The 25,765-nt window shown below is 36.7% G+C and overlaps 1 protein-coding gene across 2 annotated transcripts in view; it reads right to left on the bottom strand.

The window, feature by feature from the left end:
* Positions 1-6,005: 6,005 nt before the first annotated feature.
* The window catches only part of LOC105465609 (ectonucleotide pyrophosphatase/phosphodiesterase 3), a 100,296-nt gene continuing 80,536 nt past the window's right edge, over positions 6,006-25,765 (bottom strand). For both annotated transcript variants that reach the window (XM_011714141.2, XM_011714142.2), the window contains exons 22-26: positions 19,806-19,941; positions 16,069-16,146; positions 15,345-15,477; positions 13,123-13,279; positions 6,006-6,284 (exon numbers count right to left, since the gene is read on the bottom strand). In XM_011714141.2, coding sequence (XP_011712443.2) covers positions 6,114-6,284; positions 13,123-13,279; positions 15,345-15,477; positions 16,069-16,146; positions 19,806-19,941 — 675 coding nt within the window. In that variant the 3' untranslated portion in view covers positions 6,006-6,113. The remainder of the gene's footprint in view (positions 6,285-13,122; positions 13,280-15,344; positions 15,478-16,068; positions 16,147-19,805; positions 19,942-25,765) is intronic.

Here is a 25,765-nt window from a genome sequence, read left to right as displayed (position 1 = left end):
AAACCCAGGTGTGGTGTAATCCCAACACTTTGGGAGGCCAAAGCAGAATAATTGTTTGAGCTCAGGGGAGTTTGAGATCAGCCTGGGCAACATGGTGAGGCTTCATCTCCACAAAAAATTTAAAAAAAACGGTTAGCCAAGTTTGATGGCACATGCCTATGGTTCCAGCTATTCAGGGGGCTGAGGCAGGAGGACTACTTAAGCCTGAGTGGTCGAGGCTGCAGTGAGTCCTATTTGAGCCAGGCTGGGTAACAGAGCAAGACCCTGTCTCAAAAAAAATAAATAAATAAAAAAGATATATTTTTTTAAATAAAAAAGTTCAAAAGGAACATATAATATGTCTCTTTTGCATAAAAAAGGAAAATAAGAAAAATATATCTATCTGCCTATTTTTGCAAAAACAAATACAGAAATGGTAAACCAGAAACAAATGACATTGGTCATAAACACAGGGTGGATTGAAAAAGACAGAAAGAGTGGAGGGAGGACATTTCTTCTGAGTGTCCCTTTTCATGTAATTTTGGCTTTTAAAATCATGTTAATATTTTATATACCAAAACAAATAAACTTGACTCAACAAGGATGGGGAAACTCCTTAGCAGAATATAAATAGAAACAAATGAGCAGTACTATATTTCAAATGAATAATGTAACTACACTGAAGGGGGAAAATCAAGCCCAAATAATTCTGGAACAATATTCTAACTAAGTTCTTAGCCTAGAAACACTTCTTGAATTCTACTTGGTAGAGTTCCTTCTTTAAGTGGTGTTCGTCTGCAATTCTTACTCTCCATGTACTGGAGCATGTGGATAAATACATTGACAATTTTGGGAACCAAATTTCTCACTATTGGAGAAGGAAGATACAATTATAAAATAGAAAGTTGTTATGAAAACCATGCAGTATTGAATTCATGGTTTTTATTCATGTGGTGTTAACTTTAAAAAAATCACAAATCTGTGACTTTGGAAAAGGAGGAGACTTTATTTTTTGTAAATGGTCACCCCTCAGGATGGAAAGTATTCCTCCAGCTAAGACCAGACAAGCACTTCAAAGCAGGAAAGATTGGAGTAGCAGTTTTATGCTGAAGAGGCTGGCTAAAAATACATATTCAACAGGTTATGGGAGAAGCTATAAATATTCATGAAGGTGGTCCTGACACATGCATACGGAGCAAATCTGCATGTAACATATGACCCATGTTCACTTGTGGGTGGAAACTTAACATTCAAAAGTATTCCAGTTATGTCTACGGCCGTAACACCTTGAATGCACCCGTTCTTGTCAAATGTGTTACAGTTGGACCCTATATATCAAAATATCTTTTCAGGTTACAAAGTAACACAAGTGAGCAACCTCTGTAAACCAGTCAGAACCAGTCCGTGGTTGGTGGTCTCCCTATCAGAAGAAAGTCACTGAAATCAGGCCCTTGTCCAATCAAAGCTGTAGTTATAGCTGGTGGAACAGCGGTTCAATTAGTCAGCATCTGTTAGCAAGATGAGTTGTAATTGTTTTAATACTGCTTATCTCAAAGCCAGTGCTTGAGAGAAAAAACAAAACAAACAAACCAAAAAAACCCTTGCGGCAGTTAGAACAGTTTATTCTAGGCCGGGTGCGGTGGCTCATGACTGTAATCCCAGCACTTTGGGAGGGCAAGGCAGGCGGATCACAAGGTCAGGAGCTGGAGATTGGCCTGGCCTAACATGATAAAACCCTGTCTCTACTAAAAATACAAAAATTAGCCAGGTGTAGTGTCATGTGCCTGCAATCCCAGCTATTCAGGAGGCTGAAGCAGGAGAATTGCTTGAACCCGGGATTCAGAGGTTGCCGTGAGCCAAGATCGCGCCATTGCACTCCAGTCTAGGTGACAGAGAGAGACTCCATCTCAAAATAAATAAATAAATAAATAAAACAGTTTATTCTTTAAGTGTAGGGTGCATGACTTCATCCTTGCCTTGCATGGCCTTTGTTTTTGTATATAATTTGGTATCTTATTGCCACAGAGTCTGTTCTGTCTTATGATACTTATTTCAACATTAATGCTGGTCAATTGTGTCTAAACCACGAAAGAGTGGGTAGAATGAGGCATGTCTGACCTCCCCTCTCTCCTGGCGGTGGCCAGGAACTCAGTTTTAAGGTTTTTCTGGGGTCCTCTTGGCCACAAGAGGGTCTGTTCTATCAGTGGAAGACTCAGGACTTCAAGTTTACAGTATTATGAATACAAAGATAAATATAGGCAAAGGGACGTAGATATAGATTCCACATTTGTTGACTGAAGGTGCTTAGGTGTTATGATACCCCAGAAGCAATTAGGGCACCAGTGCCCACTAAATGGAACCAGGGCTTTTTGGAGAAAAAACTGATTCCAGAATTAGTGCAGGGAAAGTACAAAATAATCCTGATTTTTTTTGTAGTAGAAAATAGTCCTCAAAAAATAATGGGGTATGTCCAAAGGACCCAGGACCCCACTTAAAGAAGCTCCTGTTGGCCAAATCTGGGACAATCTGAGTACTGACGTAAATAATGATCTTAATGTATTCTAATCCGTTGGAATAAAAAAAAGATAAGTCTGTACAAACAATAATAAATAAATAAATAAATAAGAAGAGAACACTTTTGCTTATAGTAGAATGCTAATAAACGTAAAATAATGGAGTTTTTAAGAATCACTCCCTTCGCAACTGCCATCGTACAAACTGAATCAGGGAAAGATTGTTAACAGCTACTGAAGCTGTTGGGTAAAAATTTAATGAGAATCAGGATATGTGTAGGGTCTCAATATCCTTCTACAAATAACTTATAAATTACTAATGGAAAAATATTGTCTTTACAGAAGAGAACCTTATGAACACTAACGTCACCAAGTGATCAAATCTGGCATGGATTAGTGATGGCACAAATGAACATCATGTGCTTCCAAATATGAAGCGCTGAGGACAAATGTCACTAATGTAGTGTCCCTGCCAAAAATGCACTGTGTTAATCCAGTCATCTGGAAATGCCAGACAAACCCAATTGAGGGACGGTCTACAAAATAAATGACCTGGACTCCTCAAAAGTATCAACATTATTTGTTAAACGCTGAGGAACTGTTGAACATTACAAGAGACCAAAGAGAAAAAAGTAATACAATGAATGATTCTCTTCCAGATCCCAGACCAAAAAAGAAAATATCATTAAAAAATAGTTGAAAACATGAAAAAAATTGATAGGTTCATAAATTAGATGATTTGTAGCATCGTACCGACATTAAACTTACTGTGAGTTAATGTCCTTGATCTTTGCACACTGAAGTATTCAGCGTTAATGGGCATGATCACTACAATGTACTCCCAGAAGTACAGGGGTAGAAATAAAACTATATATAAATGTACATACTGAGAATGTTAATTGAGGTAGCTGGGTAAGGGTTATAAGGAGTTCTTTTCTTCATACTATTCTTTTTAAAATAGAAACAGGGTCTTACCGTGTTTCCCAGGCTGGTCTTGAACTCCTGATCTCAAGTAATTTGCCCACTTCAGCCTCCCAAAAGTGCTAGGATTACAGGTGTGAGCCACAGTGCCCGGCCTATACTATTCTTGCAAACTTTGTGTACATATAAAATCCTTTCTAAATATTTTGAAGTGTAACTAACTTTATTGCTTACTTTTTCAGATTTTTAAAAATAAAACAAGTTCATTGTAAATATAGGCTACATACTCAAAGTTATTAAGTAGATGTACCAAATCCTCTATAATTTCATGATCCATTAAATCACTGGTATTCATTCATTCAAAATGGCTTTACATATACATATTTCTTGTTAATGGAATAATGAATATGCAAAAGGAAGATATAATATTGCACAATCTCTGTGTAAAAAATATAATTTTATTAGCTGGACGTGGTGGCGGGGACCTGTAGTCCCAGCTACTCGGGAGGCTGAGGCAGGAGAATCACTTGAACCCGGGAGGCGGAGGTTGCAGTGAGCTGAGATCACACCACTGAACTCCAGCCTGGTGACAGAACGAGACTCCATCTCAAAAAAAAAAATGTAGTTTTAATTTTTCTCTTTTTATTTTTATAACAACAATTTAGCCACTTTCAGGCCAACTCAGAAGTAATGAGGAAATCCAGGGTTATTAAACTCCGTTCAGGGTTGTAAACATCCACCATCTGTCTTCCTATTGTGAGTTCTAAATTCCAGGTGATCTTATTTAGTTTCCCGGCCATGGTGGGGCAGGTGAACATTGATTGGAAAAATTGTCTCTATATGAAGAGTATTAACGTTGTTGCTGTGTATCCGGAAATAATTTCCTATTTGTGTCTTAACTTGCAGCCTCTCTGTATTGCACACTTTGCACTGCATACATCTTTGACCTAAATTCTACATGTGAAGAAACTATGTTAAAAAAAATTCAGTGGGAATAAACTAACATGTCAATTGGTTGCAATTAATAACCATAATTCAATTGAAATTCTAATAGAAATAGAATTTGTATTCCTTGAAGCGCAGGTCACAAGATTTTTCATTAGCTACAAAGCCTGTGTCCCTGGATGAACTTATCTTTATATCAGAGAAGAATCTGGAAAATTGCCAGTCTAGCAACCCCAAAATTGACCAATAGTATTGCCCCTGAAATAATTGCTGGGATCTCTTTGGTTCATAACTCTATTTTGAAAATTCAAGAAATACATATAGAGAGTTTAAAAAAACAAAAACAAAACAAAAAAAAACTTCAGGCAGTACAAAGAGCAAAACATAAAAATGTTATCTTTTTTTCTCTTTTTTCTATTAATTCCTGCTTTCCCCAGCCCAGATTTTATTATATAAATTGGGGGCTGACAAACTACAGCCCAGGGACCCAATCTGGCCCTCTACTTGTTTTTGTAAATAAAGTTTTATTGGAACATAAGTGATATGGTCTGGATCTGTGTCCCCACCCAAATCTCATCTCGAATTGTAATCCCCACGTGCTGAGAGAGGGAAGTGTTTGGATCGTGGGGGCAGTTTTCCCCATGCTGTTCTCATAATAGTGAGTGAGTTCTCATGAGATCTGATTGTTTTATAAGTGTCTGGCATTTTATCTGCTTACACTCACTCCGTCCTTTCGTCCTTTCGCCTTGTGAAGAAAGTGCTTGCTTCCCCTTCTCCTTCTGCCGTGATTGTAAGTTTCCTGAGGCTTCCCCAGCCATGCGAAACAGTGAATCAATTAAACCTCTTTTCTTTATAAACTACCCAGTCTCAGGTATTTCTTTATAGCCGTGTGAAAGCAGACTAATAGAACAACAACTCTTATTTCTTTTTTGTATTATCTATGGCTGCTTTCTTGATGCCACAGCAGAGTAAGTAGTTGTAACAGAGATTGTATAGTCTAAAAAATTTACCATCTAGTCCCTTACAGAAAAGTTTGCTGACCCCTGAAAAATGACAGTAGACTACATACATTGTTCTACCACTTGCTTTCTCACCTAACAATAGTGATACATTCAAGATATATATAGATCTACTTCTGTCTTTATAGAGGTGGAACAATATTTGCTTAAACAAATTTCATAATTTGCTTAACCAGTCTTTTAGGTTGTTTTCTGTGTTTTGCTATCATAAAAGATGTCATTTTCATGCATTTGTGTCAAGCACATCTGTTGGGACAGTTTTTACAGGTGAAATTACAGCGTAAAAGTTCTGTGCATTTTAAATTTTAATCAGTATTGCCAATCAAATACAAAAAGTTTTACAACAAAACTGATTTAGAGCTGATTCAGTTCCCAAGTGAGACATACTTCTTTTGTTCTCCCTTTTGTTTAGATAATTCTGGGCAGAAAAATATATTCAAAGATTCTGAGATAAAACATGTAATAAGGAAGGTATAATCTGTCATGAGATTAGAGTTTAAAAATCCAACAAAAAAGGGAAGGTGTAAGATAGCATCATCTGTGTGAAAAATATAACTTTAATATAATACATATTCATAGAAATGAAAAAGAGAAAAGGGAATGATAAAAATTATGGCTTTTAGGGGACTTAAGGAAAAATAGAAAACTTTATTTTATAATTCTCCAGAAAAAATCATTTACATTTTTCCAAAATTACTTTATACAGTAAATTATACATTAAGTAGACATTATTAAGTTAAATAGTGGTTTCAAATGTTGGTAAATATGTCTTTAGCTGCAAAATTTCAGAGACAGGCTGCGCTTTATCCTGATAGAAGTCAAGCCCAGTGAGAAGCTCTACATCACGGACCCGGGCAATGTGAGCTGTAAATCTTTCTTCAACCCAAAGAGCTTCCGGTTTACTTTCCTGAAAAAGAAAAGCACAACACTTTCTTTTTCACAAGGTGGTACTTTTCATGAACAGAAATATTTTTATTGCTTAGAAGTTGTCTTTTTGCCGATGATATTTACCTCCTTAAATCTTAATTTGATACAGCTAAATTTAGTTTTTAAAATAAAAAGAAAAGCACAAAGTATACCATAACTAACATAGAACACAGTAGTCAAAATTTTTTTTTTTGTTTTGTTTTGTTTTGTTTTGTTTTGTTGAGACGGAGTCTCACTCTGCCGCCCAGGCTGGGGTGCAGTGGCCGGATCTCAGCTCACTGCAAGCTCCGCCTCCCGGGTTTACATCATTCTCCTGCCTCAGCCTCCCGAGTAGCTGGGACTACAGGGGCCTGCCACCTCGCCCGGCTAGTTTTTTGTAATTTTTAGTAGAGACGGGGTTTCACCGTGTTAGCCAGGATGGTCTCGATCTCCTGACCTCGTGATCCGCTCGCCCGGCTAGTTTTTTGTAATTTTTAGTAGAGACGGGGTTTCACCGTGTTAGCCAGGATGGTCTCGATCTCCTGACCTCGTGATCCGCCCGTCTCGGCCTCCCAAAGTGCTGGGATTATAGGCTTGAGCCACCGCGCCTGGCCTCAGTAGTCAAAATTTATCCATTTTTATGTTTATTTCAGATATAAATTTTTTAATGAAATTAAATATTGCAGATGAAGTTAAGTCCCCAGTGCTCCTCTGTTCAGAACTAAACATCCTTATATCAGGGTGAATCCCAGTCTGTTTTTTCAAACTTTTACTGTACATCACTATACAATATGTACTATTGATGAGTTTTTAAACTTATGTTAATATTATAAGTGGTATTCTACAAATTTTTTTATTCGGTATTAATGTTTGTAATCTATAGTGATATATCTAGGTCTTGTTAAGTGACTTGTTCTTAGCTGTGGTTTGATATTTCCTCATTTAAATGCAGCACAATTAAAATTTTCATTACATGTTGATAAAATTTTTATTATAAATAATGCTATAATAAATAACTTGGTATATGTCTCCTGTGTTCAAGAGCATGAGTTTCTAGGATATATTAATAAAATTGCTGGGCCATAGAGTACATTCAATTTTTTTTTTTTTGACATTGTCACTCTGTCACCCAGGCTGGAGTGCAATGGCGTGATCTCAGTTCACTGCAACCTCCACCTCCTAGGTTCAAGCAATTCTCCAGCCTCAGCCTCCCAAGTAGCTGGGATTACAGGCACCCACCACCACATCTAGCTAATTTTTTAATATTTTTAGTAGAGATGGAGTTTCACCATGTTGGCCAGGCTAGTCTTAAACTCCTGATCTCAGGTGATCCACCTGTCTTGGCCTCCCAAAGTGCTGGGATTCCAGGCATGAGCCACTACGTGCCACCGAGTACATTAAATTTTAACTTTATCAGATATTAAACCCAGCACTCCTCAAAGTCTTCATACCAATTTACAGTTCAATAGGCAGTGAAAGATAATTCCCGTTTCCCCACATCTTTGCCAAACCATGGGTGTAAAGTAGTGTTTTATGCCATTTTTATTTTATTATGCTGACTATTGTTATATTTGTGCATCTTTTCAGTTATTTCTCGACCGTTTTATTTTTAATTTTTTTTACAATGTGAAAGTTAGTTCAATAATTTAGAAACATGGGTTTCTATCACATTCTTTATTCTTTATTATAAAGAATAATTTTCTGGTATTCTTATGATATTGCTAAAGTTCAGTTAACTTTTCACATAATAAGAAAGTTTCAAAGTTTGTTTAATCAGATTACTGTATTTTCATGATTCTCATTTGACTTCGACGCAGTGGTTTACTTGTTTAAGTATGCAGGCTTAATACAGATAGCCACTATCTGAGCCAGAGGAAGTGTAAGAGGAAATACTTTTTGTTCCTAACCTCTAAAGCACTTGTGTCAGATTCACAAAGCGAGCTAATATTAAAAAAAAAAAAAAAAAAAAAAATTCACTATGTTAGTTTGAGTTCATTCTTTCAATGGGAGTCTAATTCAAAGTCTTTCTATTCTGCCTTTACTGTTGCCCATTTCAGTAGCACCTAATATCTTTGATCACTTTTTTCCATAACGTTTTCTCCCATTTGGTTTATATGACTCTACTCTCTCCTGACTTATTCGGCATCCATCCAACTAAATGTTTACCCAGCACCTGACAGTCTTCCTTCTTTTAAATTTGCAGGGAAATGACCACAAAGCATAGCACAAAACTATACTTATGCAGAGACGATACTTAAGGTATTTAACACTGAGTAAGTCGCTGGCACCAACTAATCTGAACAGAAGCCAGCTGTAGACAACTGCCCTTGCTGCACCAGTCCATGCCAACAGAATAGGCTACACAGTTTTATGAGCTATATTTGAATATACTTTGATATTAATATATGTGTGCAGAGGGGGGTACGTGTGTGTGTGTGTACAAATGACCTGTTACAGAATTAAGTGTATTGTATATCCCAAAAGTACAACTCATTTTTTGAGACAATATTGATTTCAGCATTTTTCTGTCCTGTCCACATTCTTATTCTCTCTCCTTAGCCACTACAGTCCAGTGATTGCTGCTATCATGCTAATGCAACTACTTTGTCAATGACGACCTCACTGAATGGGGTGTCCTCAGACTTTTCAATTAGTTAACTACCCCAGGCTTCTGAAGTTCCTCCTTTGTTATCCATAGTTGTACTGTTTACTTGTTTGATAATACCTTCTGTTTCCTCAGATGACTATACTTCCTGGAAGCATAGACATTTTCCTCAATTTGATTTGGGATCTTTTCTTTCCACTTTCTCCCCTTTGGCAATTGTATTTCACACCCATGATTTAATCCCAAATCTAGATCTGCAGTTCTGATTTCTCCTCCAAGTTTCATATCTGTATTTTCCATATCTGCTGAGTAACTTACAAGGAAAGTCACTTGAACTCATGGCTACATTCTCATTTATCTGACAGAAATTTAACAGTACAAAGATGACAGGAGGAGGGAAAAGGAAAAAGGAGGGAAGAAAAGATGAAAGGAACAAGGAAAGGACAAAATAAATAAGAAAATATGATCTAATTCCTTACACCAAGTGTGGGATAAAATTGTGAATCTATCATTCCTATAGCTTGATCTCAGTTCCCTCTAACCTCTTAATATTGGGAGTACTTCTGTACATTGTGTAATTCAAATACTTGAAGTACAGAGTTTTCATACAATGCAATGCTTAAAGCAAGCCATCTATTTTATCAGGTGCATCAAAGCACAATTACCTATCCAAATACTATTGGAAATATTGGCTAGTTTAGACTTACTAAGAAACAGTTTGTGAATGTACTATACTTTCTGGATGATTTGCATGTAGGAGATCCAATTTCACTCTCTATTGACTACTTTATTTTATTTTATTTTAAGACAGAGTCTTGTTCTGTTGGCCAGGCTGGAGTGCAGTGGTACGATCTCCACTCACTGCAACCTCTACTTCCCAGTTTCAATAAATTCTCCTGCCTCAGCCTCCCGAGTAGCTGGAATGACAGGCATGCACCATCACACCTGGCCTAATTTTTGTATTTTTAGTAGAGACGCGGTCTCACCATGTTGGCCAGGCTGGTCTCGACCTCCTGACCTCAGGTGATGTGCCTGCCTCGGCCTCCCAAAGTGCTGTGATTACAGGTGTGAGCTACTGCGCCTGGCCTCTATTGACTTTAGAATGTAACTTTATCATAAGATATGATTCCTTTGTAATAGCCACCTTTTTTTATATTGGGAAGTCTTAGGGTTTTATACAGATTATTTTCTTTTATCTTTACAAACTTCATAAAAGAAGGTGAATATTTTATCCTTATTAGATATAACAGATGAGGAAACTAACATACTTACCCAAAGAAACCAAGTCATTCACTGAACCCAGGATGTCCAACTCCAAAATCCATGTATTTAAGTTCTATTTTATACTATTTCTCATATATCCTCCTAAATATTCAACTAGTCTGTCAAACTGAAGACCACCAAGAGCAAATCCATCCTTCTCAAAACAAAAGATTATCTGTCGTATACATTTCCTGGTTAGTCATGCCCTGGATTTTTAGTCATCTTTGCCTCTCTCTCATCTTGCCTTTTCCTTACCCATATCTAATTGACAGCTACTCTTATTAACTTTGCAAACTCTTTTATAATCATAGCTTGGCTTAAGTTTGCTTTATACTCATTGCATTTTGTCTCATAATTATCTGTATAGATGTCACATTCTTATTACTATACTGCAAATTCCTCAAAATCTTGGATATGTCCAATTTATTACTGATGATGTCCTATTCAATAAAGATGATGCTCTATTAATTTGGAGAGATCACTTCTACTTTGAATAATCAAGGAAAGCTTCATATTATTTGCATTTTACCTTGACTCCCAGGTGGAATTTTTAGCAGATGAAAAAGAAGAGAATTATAGAGGAGAGAAGAACATAGGCAACAGTGAGGAGGTAAGCAAACTCAAGATGTGCTCAAGTAATTTCAAGGGCTCCAGTTGGCCTGGAACATTAGCCTGTAAGGTCAACTGAGGGTAAATTGTGAAGAGACTTAAGTACAGGCTGGAAGTTGTTTTTGTTTGCTCCTTTGTATTTTGTTGTTATTGTTCAGCATAATCAAAAATTTTGGGGTGAGAGGCTATGACAAAATATAGACTAAATTTTAAGATGAGTAAGTTGGTAGTAGTGCACACTGACAGATGAGAAGAGAAGAGGAGACCACAAATCTACTTAAGATTCATTTTCAAGAGTCCTAATAGAAGGTCAAAAGGGCCCAGACCAGGGATAGCAAATGTTTTTTTCTTTGTGTACTCATTGTAATCACTCCATTATGTCTACCTAGAACCTCTGTAAGAATGAACAGTTTAATCCGGATTTCATGGTAGAGTACCACACCATATCAGTCATTGATGTCTGTCATTGGAAGAGGAAGTAAAGAATAATGGCTTACCCTTGTCTCAACCAAATAAAATGCTGACAGGAAAAGTAGGAAGGGATTCAGTTCAACAACATATCCTGATAGTTTCCTGTTTAGAAACTCTTCTTCCTCATTTTAAGAATAGTGAGTGGCTCACTATTCAGCCTCTAAACTTGGCCACCTTCTATAAACAATTTAAACACTCAAGTAAAATCGTATCTGCATGACCCAACTGAAATGTTACCCTCCCTGTCAGGAAATCATTCTCCTCTGAAATCCTACTATAGCAGTTTATCTGTCCCTCTCTTACATCACTTATCTCTTTCTTCTAATGTTTTCCTGGATTTCTAATTGTGAGTACCTTCTATAGTGCACAGCATGGTGAAGGCACTCATGTGTTGAACAGTGTTGAACACCTGAAAGATATAGATGAATCCCAATTGGCCTAGATGCCAAGCTTTAATTCTCAGGCTCTAATTGCCTATGGGACTTTCCACATCAATACCCATTTCCACAAATTTAAAATGCCTAGCTTTAGCTTATCCTATCTACCAACCAAAAAGTTCTTATTCCTAACTTTCCTCTTTCTGCCTTTTTCCTAATTACCAACATTCAAATCTGATTCATCTTTAAGTTTCCTTTTGGGGTGGGGGCTCTTGTATCCAATCAGTTACTAAATCCTCTTCATTCTTCATACCCACCCTCCATGGAAGACTCTTTGTAGTCTTCTCAATATACTCAAATTCTATCCATCCTTCGGGCACAGCCCTACTTACACTTTATTTTATGAAATCTTTACTGATCATTCCAGCCAAATGTGATTTTAATTTCAAATATTAAATCCTTTTAACATTGTCAGTTGATCCCAACTTTGCAACCTCTTTTATTTTTTAGTTTTTAGAATAATTCTTGCATTGTTGACTGACTAAATTGTGTGTCTATATCTCATATATAAATTGAAGTTGTATATGAACTCTTTAAAAGCAGGGACAATGTGTTCCTCCTTTGTGCATTCTAAAGAGTTTCTATCATGATACTGTGTGCTTAATAGGTACTCAATATATTTGTTGAATGACTTCAGTAAAACCTAAGTTCCAGGATACATATTTTTTCTATAAGGAATTTATATGCAAGTTGAATTAACTACTTACATATAATCTGCCTTGATTCAAAAAGGATTTTGAGGTAGCCTAATAAATGATGTTTAAAAAAAGAATGTTACTTGAACTGTGTGTATTTGTGTGTGCATGTGTATAATCAATTTCACACCTCATGGCTCAAGTTGATGGAATTTTTACATGTACATACTCATTCAGAAACATTAATTTAGTGCTAACATTGGGAATAACTTTAAGATTTGTGACCAGAATAAAAATAAGTTCTGGTGTTTCTATTACATAGTAGAGTGGCTGTAGTTAATAACAATGTATTGTATATTTCAAGACAGCTAGAAGAGAGGACTTTGAGTGTTATTACCACAAAGAAATGATAAACGTTTGAAGTAGTAGATATGTTAATTATCCTGATTTCATCAGTATACAAAGTATGCATGCATTTAAACATCCCACTATACCTCATAAATACATACAATTGTCATGTCATAAATAAAAAAAGAAAAAAGAGATTAACAAGATTTCATCTCTTTCATTCTTAGTGAATGTGAATAAAACATATAAATAAAATACATGAGGTATACATATGTTCAACTATGCAGATATATATTTAAATTAATATTAATTACATAGAGATCAATAGTCTAAGGAAAAGCCTAAAAATGAAGTATTACAACTTTTTCCATGAAACACTTAAGAAAATACATTTTAGAGTCACTTTTATGAGAGCCCAAAAGAGCTCTGACTCATTTTCTCATGTCCTGGACCCTCCCAAAGCGTACTCACAGGACAGCTTTCCACGTTGGTAGGTCGGTGAGGGATGATAAAGGGTAGGACGTCCAGCCACCCAGGGCAGTTTTCCGGTGTGTGGCTCTTGTTTTTACAACTGGTCAGCACCACAAAGTAGTGCGTTGGGATGGGAATGTCAGTGTTCGCTATATGTCTTACAAAACATAATTGAAAACATGTTTTGATGTTATTATACTTTTGCTTCTAAAGGTGATAAGTGTGTTTACATAGTTTTTTCATATATATGTAAAATAACAATTCATATAATTCTAAGTTTGACAGCATTTTACTATATGCTAGGTACTTTTTAAATAACTTACATGCAAAGTTTTAAGTGCAAAATCTGACTCCACCAAAGGAATACAAGCTGGTATAAATATGCAAATATATATATGAAAAAAACTATGTAAAGACACACACACACACATATATATATATCTACTTCTAATGGTACTTTGGATTTTTTTTTTTTTTTAATAAAGATGGTTTCTCACTTTGTTGCCCAAGCTGGTCTTAAACTCCTGGGCTCAAATGATCCTCCCACCTCAGCCTCTCAGTGTGTTGGCATGACAGGCATGAGACACTGCACCAGGTCAATAAATGTCTTCATATAGTTTTAAAGAAATGCCAAAGTAAAAATATAGTAAAAGAAAGTAATAAATAAAAACCACAAAGTCTTACATATTTTTTACTCCCATCAGCCAGAATAGAGATTACAGCAGAAGTCCAAGCTTGGTCATTCTAACATAAAAAAATATTAGACTACAAAAAAAAAAGAAGGAAAAAAAAAAAGAAGCAGAGCATGATATTCTGCCTCCTGCATTTCCTCGTTTTGTTGACTTCATACTTCACAGTAGTGTTTACTAATACAGCAGAAGCTGAGAATGAAGGAGCCCAGATTCCACCTCCAGCCGTGCACTTCCACAAAATGTTTGGACTTTCACTCATCCTCTAATTCTATCATTTACTGAGTTTCCTCAGCTTTCCAAGGATGTGATTCTGTGCTATCAACTTCACAGTGTAGACATGGGGATAAATCCATACAACTGATGTGACAGTACTTTGGTTTCAGATAATGAACATGAAAGTGTTTTCAAAAGTTTTAAGTGCAAAATCTGACTCCACCAAAGGAACGCAAGCTGGTATAAATAGAAATGTATTACTGTGATTTAGAACATGGACTCAGAGCCAGGCCGTCCAGGTTCATATTCTGGCTTTACCACTTATTAGTTGCAGAATTTAGATAAGTTGTTTAACCTCAGTTTCTTTAACTCTAACCGGGGGCTAATGGAACCTAACTAGGGTATCTTTGCGGTTTAACTGATGTATATGTGAGTTCTTTAAAAAGTACCTAGCATATAGTAAAATGCTGTCAAAGTTAGAATTATTAGAATTAAGAAATTGTGAAAGATAGAGCCAATACTGAAATATTGATTCAGTATTCATTCAACATTGAAATAAAGACATGGTGAAAAAAATAGAACAAGGCCACACACTTACTAGTCATAAATGTTACTTTATCAGAAGGTACAGGTAGAAATCATTGCTTTACATAATCTAGGCTTAGTATAGTTGTTTAGTTTGGTCCTTCATATGTTTTGATAATAAAGAGAAATGGTAGATGAAACTTCTCTAAAACTCTATTACTGTGCTCTGCATTCAAAACTAATTCTTAGCAACCTGTTATGACCAGGCTTAGTACTACAATGTAAAGTTTAGTTAGGACTAGTTCTCTGCATCATGAAATTTACCTACATTGTCTCCTGGGAAATGCTTTTATGAATTGTTCACTATTCTTGTAAAATTTACCTTAGTCTTTACATGACTTTTCACCATTCTTGTAAAATTTACCTTAGTCTTTACTTGACTTTTTTTTCATGTATTGTTGGATTGGTTTTATATTCACTGATAGTACATCAAGTTTTCTCTACCTCCTTAGCCTTTACAAAATTTCATGTTATCTTTGCCCATTAATTTAGCATTCCAAATGACATTTTTGCTAAACTTTTCCAGGAAGTGTTTTCTTTGCCCCTTAATTTAAATTTTTTGCAATATAAGTTTTTTCCTAAATATTTAGGAAAATATTTAGATTGAAAATAGTCAACAATAACATTTGTCTATGAATGCATTATGTAATATTTAAAGTATTAAACTTTACTTAAAATATTGGAATTTCCCCTCATGAGACCTATTGATAAATCAAAAAGTCAAACACTTACTTGGTAATTTCCTCTGGAGCATCAAAATGGCCATCATAATTATAATCAAATATTGGTCCACTAACCACATTTACTCCATTTCTTTCTGTGGCGTGTTTTATAAGAAGAACACTGTGGAAGTAGTCCCACATTTCTAAAAAAAAAAAAATAAAGTGTTTAAAATGTCTACTTCAGTCGAATGTGACAATATTTTCTATTATAGACAAGTATATTTAAATAGCATGAAATTCTGCTTTAATCATTGTCAGTGGTGATTGGGTAATTCTCCAGAACAGGCTTCACAAGCAAAAATAAACAGCTACATTGATGACAGCTTTTTGTTGTTGTAGTTATAGTCTTGAAATTACAGTTAAATATGCCTCCAAATTTCTCCCTACGGCTGAGTTGCTTATGGGACAGCGAGTGTTAAAAATAATCAGAACACATATGTTGCCTGATTAATTATTACTCTGGGGATGAACATTTACCTTTCATTTACTTTTAGTGAGTGGCAGTAATCAAATTAAGGGTTAAAAACAAATTATCAGAATTCTAGCAACAAGTCACTCGAAGTCAAAGTTGAAAAGAATCTATGTGAGGGATCCTTCCTGTACCTATATTTAAACCATTAGAACAAAATGACCTTAATATCAGGAACAAATTGCAATTAAAAAAATGTGTTTAGTTTGGAAGTTCAGGGAGTCACTTAACTATTTTAAAATTAATACTCTAAATACATACTTACTTCTGAATTCTTCATACATAGGTACCAAATTGCTCATAATTAAAGCATCATATTGGCTATCAGAAGTTCTATTGATGGCTGCAAAACAAATGGATCTTATTAGATCTAGCTATAAGAGAAAATATGACATACTGCACAATAGGGCTATTACTATTACATATTAATATAAATTTATTAACAGTCAAAGCACAGAAATAGTACTTTCTAACAGAAGTCATTAATAATGCAGGCAGTTTTATGTCTGTAGTGGGTTGAACTGTGATCCAAAAAAGCTTCATCCAAGTCCTAACCATTCCTTTCATCCCTGTGAATATAAACTTATTTGGAAATAGGTCTTTGCGGATGTAGCTAGGAGTCTCTAGATGAGACGATCCTGGATTTAGGGGTGGACTGCAAATCCAGTGACTAGTGTCTTAATAAGGAGAAGGAGATTTGGGAAGAGGACAAACACAGGGGAGAAAGTCTTGTTAAGATGGAGGCAGAGGTTTGAGTGATACCAGTACATGCCAAGGAATGCCTGGAGCTACCAGAAGCTGGGAGAGACAAGGAAGGATTTTCCCCTAGAGCCTTCAAAAAGTGCATGGCTGTGAACACCTTGACTTTAGCCTTCTGATCTCCAGAACTGTGAGATAATACATTTTTGTTTTCACTCAATCTTTTTTGGTAATTTTTCCAGCAGTCCTAGGAAACAAACAGAATGCCAGATATATATGCGTAGCTATTGGATGTGCACAAAATAATGTTATTATAGATAACTGTTTTCCAAAATAAAATTTTCTGAAGAAAATGAGTTTTTACTTGATAGAGACTGATATGGTTTGGCTGTGTCCCTCTCAGTCTCATCTTAAATTGTAGCTCCTGTAATTCCCACGTGTTGTGGGAGGGACCCGGTGCAAGGTAACTGAATCAAGAGGGCGGGTCTCTCCCATGCTGTTCTCGTGATAGTGAATAAGTCTCACGAGATCTGATGGTTTTATAAAGAGGAGTTCCCCTGCACACACTGTTTCTTGCCTGCCGCCATGTAAGATGTCTCTTTGCTCTTCCTTCGCCTTCCCTAATGATTGTGAGGCATCACCAGCCATGTGGAACTGTGAGTCCATTAAACCCCTTTTCTTTATAAATTATCCAGTCTTGGGTATGCCTTTATTAGTATGAGAACTGACCAATACAGGACTGCTGAAGGGAACACCACAAATCATGGGCTCTCAGGATTTATGGCTGTGCTGTCCAGCACAGTGAGTGTTAACAGCGAGTGTGCTCTGGAAGCAGACCGCCCAAGTGGGAACCCTAGCTCTGCTGCTCACAACTGCACCCCTCGGGCAAAGTGCTGCATCCCTCTGTACTTCGTCTCATGGCATCTGACTCATAGAATTATTGTGAGGATTAAAAGCTGCAAACCTATAAATGTTTATTCAAATCCTTTTTCATTTAATTTCATTTTGGTAAGAATACTTAACATGAGATCTACTCTGTTAACAATTTTTTAAGTACTGTTGACTCTAGATACAATACTGTACAGAAGATCCCCAGAGCTTATTTATCTTGCTTAACTGAAACTTTATGCCCATTAATTAGGAACTCCCCATTTCTCCCTCCCCCAGCCCCCGGCAACCACCATTTCACTCTCTGATTCTATGAATTTGACTATTTTAGATTCTGTAATATATAAGAACATAAATGAAAGTTGAGGACATTGAGTGAAATAAGGCAGTCACAGAAACACAAATAGTGCACAATTCCACTTATATTAAGTTTCTATTATAATACTTTTTATACTATAATAAACTATACTTGGATATCTTAACTAATTCTTTTTTTTTAATTACTATTGAGGCAGAGTCTTGCCATTTTACCCAGGCTGATCTCGAGCTCCTGCACTCAAGTGATCCTCCTGCCTCAGCCTCCCGAGTAGGTGGGATTACAGGCGTGCACCATCCTGCCTGGGTAACTAATTCTTCAATGAGAGGCCAATGAGTAGACACCAAAAGACACGAAGAAACAAGTAGCTCTTTTTCTTAAGATTTCACATGGTGTTTATAGTTCTCCGACTCCACAAAAAGCCTCTTCTACCTTTTTAACTAAGCCCTGAAAGTTGGAAAGGCAATCAACATAACATTACCTCTGTTTTAGAGGAAAATAAGAACCTGCTAGTAATAGAACTTCTATTTTTAATAAATAATTGGAATTTATACTGGAGAGTTAGAAGAGAGTTTCATTTTATCCTTACTATTACTATTTTTTTTTTTTAAACTGACAAGGTCTTACTATGTTGCCCAGGCTGGTCTCAAACTCCTGAGCCAGTGATCCTCCTGCCTCGACCTTCCAAAGTGCTGGGATTACGAGCATGAGCCACCATGTCTGGCCGTATCCTTAATTTTTTGAGACAAGTTGTTTAATTATTAATTTTATTCCTTGTCAGGCAAACATTTATGTATTAACTAATATCTTATGCCTAACAGACACAATTTTATACACCAATTTCAAATATTTTATTAATAAAATGTTGCAACTTTTTTTTTTTTTTTTTTTTTTTTGAGACAGAATCTCACTCTGTCACCAAGGCTGGAGTCAGTGGCTCAATCTCGGCCCACTGCAGCCTCCGCCTACCAGGTTCAAGCCATTCTCATGCCTCAGCCTCCTGAATAGCTGGTACTACAGGTACATACCATCAAACCCAGCTAATTTTTCTATTTTTAGTAGAGATGGGACAGGGTTTCACTTATGTTGGCCAGGCTGGTCTCGAACTCCTGATCTAAGGTGATCCACCCACTTTGGCCTCCCAAAGTGCTGGGATTACAGGTGTGAGCCACCGCACCTGGCCTGTTGCAAATTTTTAATGTTTATCACAGGGCTTACATAAATTTGTTACCCCTGATTGTACCTAGATACATAAAACATATCAGTTTATTTATCCTAACTCTGTTAGGAATTTTAAATTGATAACACTACTTGCTTTCATTAAGCCTTTTTGCCCATTATAAATTTCAGAATCTTTAAATTACAAATCTCTAAGAAGGTGAAATTGTTGAAAATCTCATAGGCAAGTTAATAAAAATGACATTTCCTGTTGCACAGGGAAGTGGCTTGAGTTTTAGGGAAATCACACTAGCTCTGGCAGGTTCCCAAAAGAGATCCTTTCTGAAAACAACAACAACAACAACAACAACAACAAAAACTTAAATTTCATTTGGCTGCTTCACCTGCAGTTTAAAACTGTTAGCCCTACAGCATGAATGACAGGCTAAAATTCCAGCCTGATTTCTTATTTTATTTTATTTTATTTTATTTTATTTTATTTTATTAGGTGATCTTCTCTGTATCATTCCAATTTTAGTATATGTTCTGCCAAAGCGAACACCCAGCCTAATTTCTTTTCACGGGCACAGCTGTATTCTCCAGGCAGACCTTAGCTTGGGCAGGAGCCAGAAGAAATGGGTTTTTAGATGTTTGTGTCCTTCTGCAAAGAATCTTCAGTTTTAAAATTAAACTTAAACCTGCCGAGCTCTCTAAACATCTGGGCCAGATGAGAGCTGCTGTGTGGGTCCCACTGCAAAATGTCTTAGTCTTTATTACAGCCGCTGTGCTGCTCTGGCCAGCCACAACCACTGGAAGTGTCTCAGGCAGCTAGCTTAGCCCAAGCAGGTAGTTTTGGTGGGGAGTATATGTTTAAGGCATATGCCCACATCCAGCTGATGAGAGCTTTCTAAGCGACTGCTCTAAAAAAGAGTTCTACTAACCAGGAGGATAGAGGAAGCCGTGGGTGATATTCTCGTCTGCTAAATAGAAAGAACATTTTTGGCTCTCAGAAGGAGGAACCCTGACATCAGCCCGCAGACAGTCTGGGACAGTGGGAGGAAGAGGCGATGTGTCTCCCTGTTGAAAGAGAGAGAGAAAAAAATTACGCCCACAATCGCGGCTCACCCATTGCCTTATATGGTTTGTCACTTCCCTAGAATGTTTTTCATTTAAGCTTTTCCTATTTTCTTAGTGAATCAGGTCTAGGCAAGCAATGGGAATGGATGTCTTCAGCAGTGTTTTCTTCTGTGGTTCCCTTCTGGTTAAGGACATCAGGAGGGCAAATCAAGTACACCTTGGAAAAAAATATTTGCACAATGAAACCCGAATTGAGAGGAGAGGATAATGGGAACTATTCCTAAAAACTCAAATCCTTTTCAAGATCTAACTTTTTTGTGGTGATATATATTGTACTTGTAAATAAAAATTGAAAGTGAAATGTATTTACTTTTAAAATACAGATATAAACTAAGTATTAATCTATTATTCTTCAGCTGTTCAAGAACTTTTTATCAACCTAAGATTAATTCAAAGAAGGTGTAGTTGTCTAAACAAATTAGTTTTGAATATAAATAAACTTACAGCCATGCTTCATTCCTCATGAAATATAAGAATTTTAAAAATAATTTCTTAGGCCCAGCCGGGCGCAGTGGCTCATGCCTGTAATCCCAGCACTTTGAGAGACCAAGGCAGGCGGATCACGAGGTCAGCAGTTCAAGACCAGCCTAGCCAACATGGTGAAAATCCGTCTCTACTAAAAATACAACAATTAGCCAGGTATGGTGGCGGGCGCCTATAATCCCAGCTACTCTGGAGACTGAGTCAGGAGAATCGCTTGAACCCGGCAGGTGGAGGTGAGGTGAGACTGCGCCATTGCACTCTAGCCTGGGTGACGAAGTGAGACTCCATCTGAAAATAACAATAATAATAATAATAATAATAATAATAATAATGTCTTAGGCCAGGCTTGGTGGCTCACGCCAGTAATCCCAGCACTTTAGGAGGTTGAGGTGGGCGGATCACTTGAGGTCAAGAGTTCGAGGTTCAACGTAGTGGAACCCCGTCTCTACTAAATATACAAAACTCAGCCGGGTGTGGTGGTGGGTGCCTGTAATCCCAGCTACTGGGGAGGCTGAGGCATGATAATTGCTTCAACCTGGGAGGTGGAGGTTGCAGTCAGCTGAGATCGTGCCACTGCACTCCAGCCCAGGCAACAGAGCAAGACTCTGTCTTAAAAAACAGTAATAATTTCTTTGTAACCCTATTTAAAGACTAGTACAATGATTTATTTACCAAGGGGACATCCTATAAATGTGCTGCCTAACTTAAGTATTTAAGGTAATACTATATTATGTGGTCATCATATTTTGATTAGCATATAATCATGGGTAAGTGAACATTTTACTATTTGTTTATTTTTCTCAGACATTTTGATTTGTATGCTCTCTACTGCCTATAATGGTTATCTTTCTTAATAAAACTTGAAATAATTTATAAAAAAAAATGAAGGTTAAGTTAAATTAGGATGACCTTCCTTTATTCACTGCATTGTGCTGAAAGCAAAATTAGCTACGTTGTCTAAAACCTCTGAGTTCAATTCACAAAGGAAGAGGCAACGTACACTGTGTGCTGTCTTTGTAGCCAGGAGAGCACCATGCTGAGGTATAGAACAGGTGGGAGCTGAAGATGAGAAAAGTCCAGCAAAAGCAAGGCAGAGACTGTACTCCCTAACATAATACAAAGCTCTAGCTAGAAAAGATACAGAAGCTGAGAAAACTTCTCAACTTGATTGAACACATACACTTACCTTGCTCCCTTCTAAAATTCCATTAAGAGGACAGTAATAATGAAAACACGTAAGAGATGACAGGGAATATTCAGAAGCCGGAAATCAGATAAATAATAATCTAATTTAGTAGACCAGTAAACACTGACTACCAAGAGTTTATGTTTGGGGAAAGCACCAAGAACGTCCTACTGTAGAACCCCAGAAGGGTAGAACTTGGAGTCCTAAAGACAGGAGTTTGCATAAGGCTGGAAATAGAGGATAGATTGAAAGTCTGCAAAAAGGGCTAGACAGTATGTTTACTCTCTGGAGAGTTTAAACCAGAGGGATGATCAGACTAAAAGACACAAGGCACAGCCAAGAGCAGGTGCACCATACTGAAAACAATGAGATTAAATAAAACTATATGCTGAATAATAAGATTCCCCAATCTCATTGCCCATTTAGCCTGAAAACTGTATATGCTGAGTCAGATTAGAAGTATCCTCTCTTTGGAAAACAACCAGCCTGAAAGGAAACTAGATACTGTCAATTTGGAGTCCTCAACAAAATGGCTGGTTCTCTTCCTTATCAACCTATAGTGAAGCTTATAGACTGGAAAGACCCAGCCATAAAGTTTAGTGCCTAATTCTTAAAATAGAAGATGACAGCCAAGGACCACTAGACACTGGGGAATAAGGGAGAAGAAAAAGAGACAATGTGGAAGCCAGAAGAAAACTCTTTTCTCAGAGAGCTGAGAGTATATATGGCATCCATAAAGAAGGAACAGAGGCAGTTTTTAAAAAGGGAAAAGGTAACAGAAAGAGCTCTTGGGATTTCAAAATACGACAGGCAAAAGAAAACACTCAATAAGATCTAGAGGATGAAGTTGCAGATGTGACTCAAAAGGTGGAATTAAAGACAAAGAGATGGGAAAAATAGGAAAAATTCAAACACATTAGAGAATCAGACCAGGAAGTCTATTTTTTTTTTTTTTTTTTTTTTTGAGATGGAGTCTCACTCGGTAGCCCAGGCTGGAGTGCAATGGCACAATCTTGGCTCACTGCTACCTCTGCCTCCTGGGTTCAACTGATTCTCCTGCCTTAGCTTCCCAAGTAGCTGGGATTACAGGCACGCGCCACCATGCCTGGCTAATTTTTGTATTTTTAGTAGAAACAGGGTTTTGCCATGTTGACCAGGCTGGTCTCAAACTCCTGACGTCAGGTGGTCCGTCTGCCTCAGAGTCCCAAAGTGCTGGGATTACAGGTGTGGGCCACTGCGCTTGGCCTGTCTTACTAATTTTGAAGAAAAATTATTTCTAAAGTTCTGAAACCAGCTAAAACACTAATTAAGTATATAGGCAGAGTAAAAACATGTCGAGACCCACAAACTCTCAAGAATATCTCTCTTCACCTTTTTCTTTCTCAGGAAGCTTCTGAGTGATATAGTCCACCAAAACAAGAAGTACACCAAGAAAAACGAAGACGTTTGTGCTAAATGAGTTGGATGAGTTCTCACCATTTATTTCACTCTCCTTCAGGTGGCAGAGCTGGAAAGCTAAAAGCATTTGTTTATATTCTTTCAAAAACGTATCATAGTATACAGTTCTAAGTGACCAGGTTTCTCCACTTGGTATAAGGGCCACATAAGTATGTTGTAAAATTGGAGAATAAGGAATAGTGACTGCTGACCAAGTTGGTCCCATAGACCCCTGGTATATTGTGAGTTTGATATTTCCTAACACACATCTTTATCGTTGTACTCAAACATTTCACATTAATAAGTTTTATTTGAAGAAATATACAGTATATAAATGTAGCCCTATATGGATTTTCCATAATGTAAGGAAATTGAGATGCTTTAACAGTTAAAATTATAAAAATGTTAACAAAGAAAGTCTATTGTAATTTTTAATGAGGCTGTGGCTGTAAAAGTTGTGCTTAAACAACTTAGTTGGTCAAAATATTTACCATGTTCTCAAAGTAGCTTAGACTTTGGGCTGGGGGAAATGAACTGGGATAGCTTCAGCCAGAAAGTACTAAAAAAAAAAGTCACATTTTCTGCTAACCGAAAATCTTGAGATTTATTTCTTACATACCAAACTTGAACCCTCAAATAAAAGTGCATCAATACTAGGAATGAGGATGTGGCCTCCTTTATCCAGGCAAGATTTTGCAATAGGCAGCCCTCTAGAAGGATGGAGGGGAGGTACAGGAAGGTTCTTTCTATAATAAAGAAGGCTTTAGTGAACCACCACCACCACCACCCCACACACATAAACAGCTTCAATCCTGCCATCCTGTCAGAGTTCCCTGGAATTTTTGAAGCAACAGGATAGAAAGTCAGGAAAGCAATAAATAGAATTCAGACACTCAGATAAAATATTAACTTCTTAGCTCTCAAAATATTTCTGGAGAAGTAAAGGATAGTATAGACAGGAACATGAGCTGCTTATACTTTTAGTCTGGCATTGAAACGAAGTAGAATTTGAATAGAGTATAAAATTATTTCTATTGAAGTTACAGATGCTTCTTACCTGTAGGCTGAATGTACAAGCTAAAACCTACTTGTTTGAAAATTAAATGGTTACAATTTTGCCTTACGGTAAGGATAATGACTATGTATGTTTTAAATTATTTGGTTGTATGATTTATTTTCTACAGGGAAAAATAATTTTTTCATAGTTCAAAAATGTTTGCAACACACAATAATGCCCCTGTTTTAAAGACTCACAAAATAATATTTAGAAACAAGAAAAAAAGGCTTTTTAACATGGAAAGATATGAGAGTTACGTGTGTAGATTGACAGATAGGTAAATAGAGAGAGGATACATAGATACATAGGGGAAGAGAGAGGCATTTTTCAAAGTACACTAGATTTCTACTCTGAAAAATTTGATTTCATATTAAATTCTGAAATACCTATTTTAAACAATAATCACAATTCTTGCTGTTATTTTCAGTTTTTCACCTAGCAACAGAAACACTAGTTCATATCTTCCTTCTGAACAGGCCCAGAAGCAAAATCTATGTACATCCTGACTAACCTTAATGGTTTTGAATCAGCTGTTCTAGGACCATGATTTCAAATCACAACTACTTCCCCAGAACTCTTCTGAGATAACAACAAAAATTACAAAACCCACCAAAACCACAGAAAAACAAAAGCTCCACAAATCTTAAAGGCTCAAGCCAATTGGGTCCATGTTCTGAAAAGTGCTTATTTAAAGTCTGATTTTTTGAAACACAGAGCTGATTTACAACATTTTTATGTGAATCCCAAAACATCCTTGTATGTAATTTTCTTGAACCACAACACACTAACAGAGTAATTTCTGAATTAGAAAGCAGAAAATTGCTAGAATTCCATCCTGTCACATGGAGGGAGAAATACACAAGTACTTCTGTGGGATCAGTGAAAGGACAGGAACTTTTGGTAACAAAGAAGCTAGTTTTAAAACAATAACAAAGAAGAATTGTACTAAACTCCTAGCCTGAGCCCACTTAGAATCTCTCCGCCTTTGGTTTCCGCCGAAGCTCATAAAAATTCAAGAATGCAAGACAGCAGGGAAAAGTATTAAAAACATAAGCATTCCCTTTAATGCCACACAATCCCTCATATTTGGAATTTTCAAAATAGAAAATTAAATAATAGGACTGACCCTGAGTGTGCCACTCCTCTCGAAAACAGTAACAAAATAGAAGTTATTTTAAGGAATGTTGTATGTTGAAGAAAATCACGAATTGAACATTGTGCATATTAAGAAAGTAATGTTGCCCCCAACCATACATATGAACTCAGGTAACTGTTGGTAAAATATTTTCCCACATTGGCAAACAAATATTAGTACTGTTACTAGTGACCACAATTGAACCATTGACAGCAACAGAACTGGCTTTCAGAATATACAAAGTTTTAATTAGTAGTAGGAAAATACACTCATTTTTCTCCAAAATTTTGAATTGGAACAGGAAGAGTAGGTAAACCTATGAAATCAATATCTCCTTTCCATAAAAGAGGTGGTACTCTTAGCAAAAACAGTAATAGTTATAAGTTTGTCATCAGTCTCTGGATCTAAAATACTAAGATTTTCTCTACAAAAACAGCTCCCTGATTATTTACCCGTGTGGTTGGTG

This window comes from Macaca nemestrina, chromosome 5, assembly GCF_043159975.1.
Source record: "Macaca nemestrina isolate mMacNem1 chromosome 5, mMacNem.hap1, whole genome shotgun sequence".
In the NCBI taxonomy this organism is placed as follows: Eukaryota; Metazoa; Chordata; class Mammalia; order Primates; family Cercopithecidae; genus Macaca; species Macaca nemestrina.
This window is presented reverse-complemented; position numbering and strand designations above follow the sequence as displayed.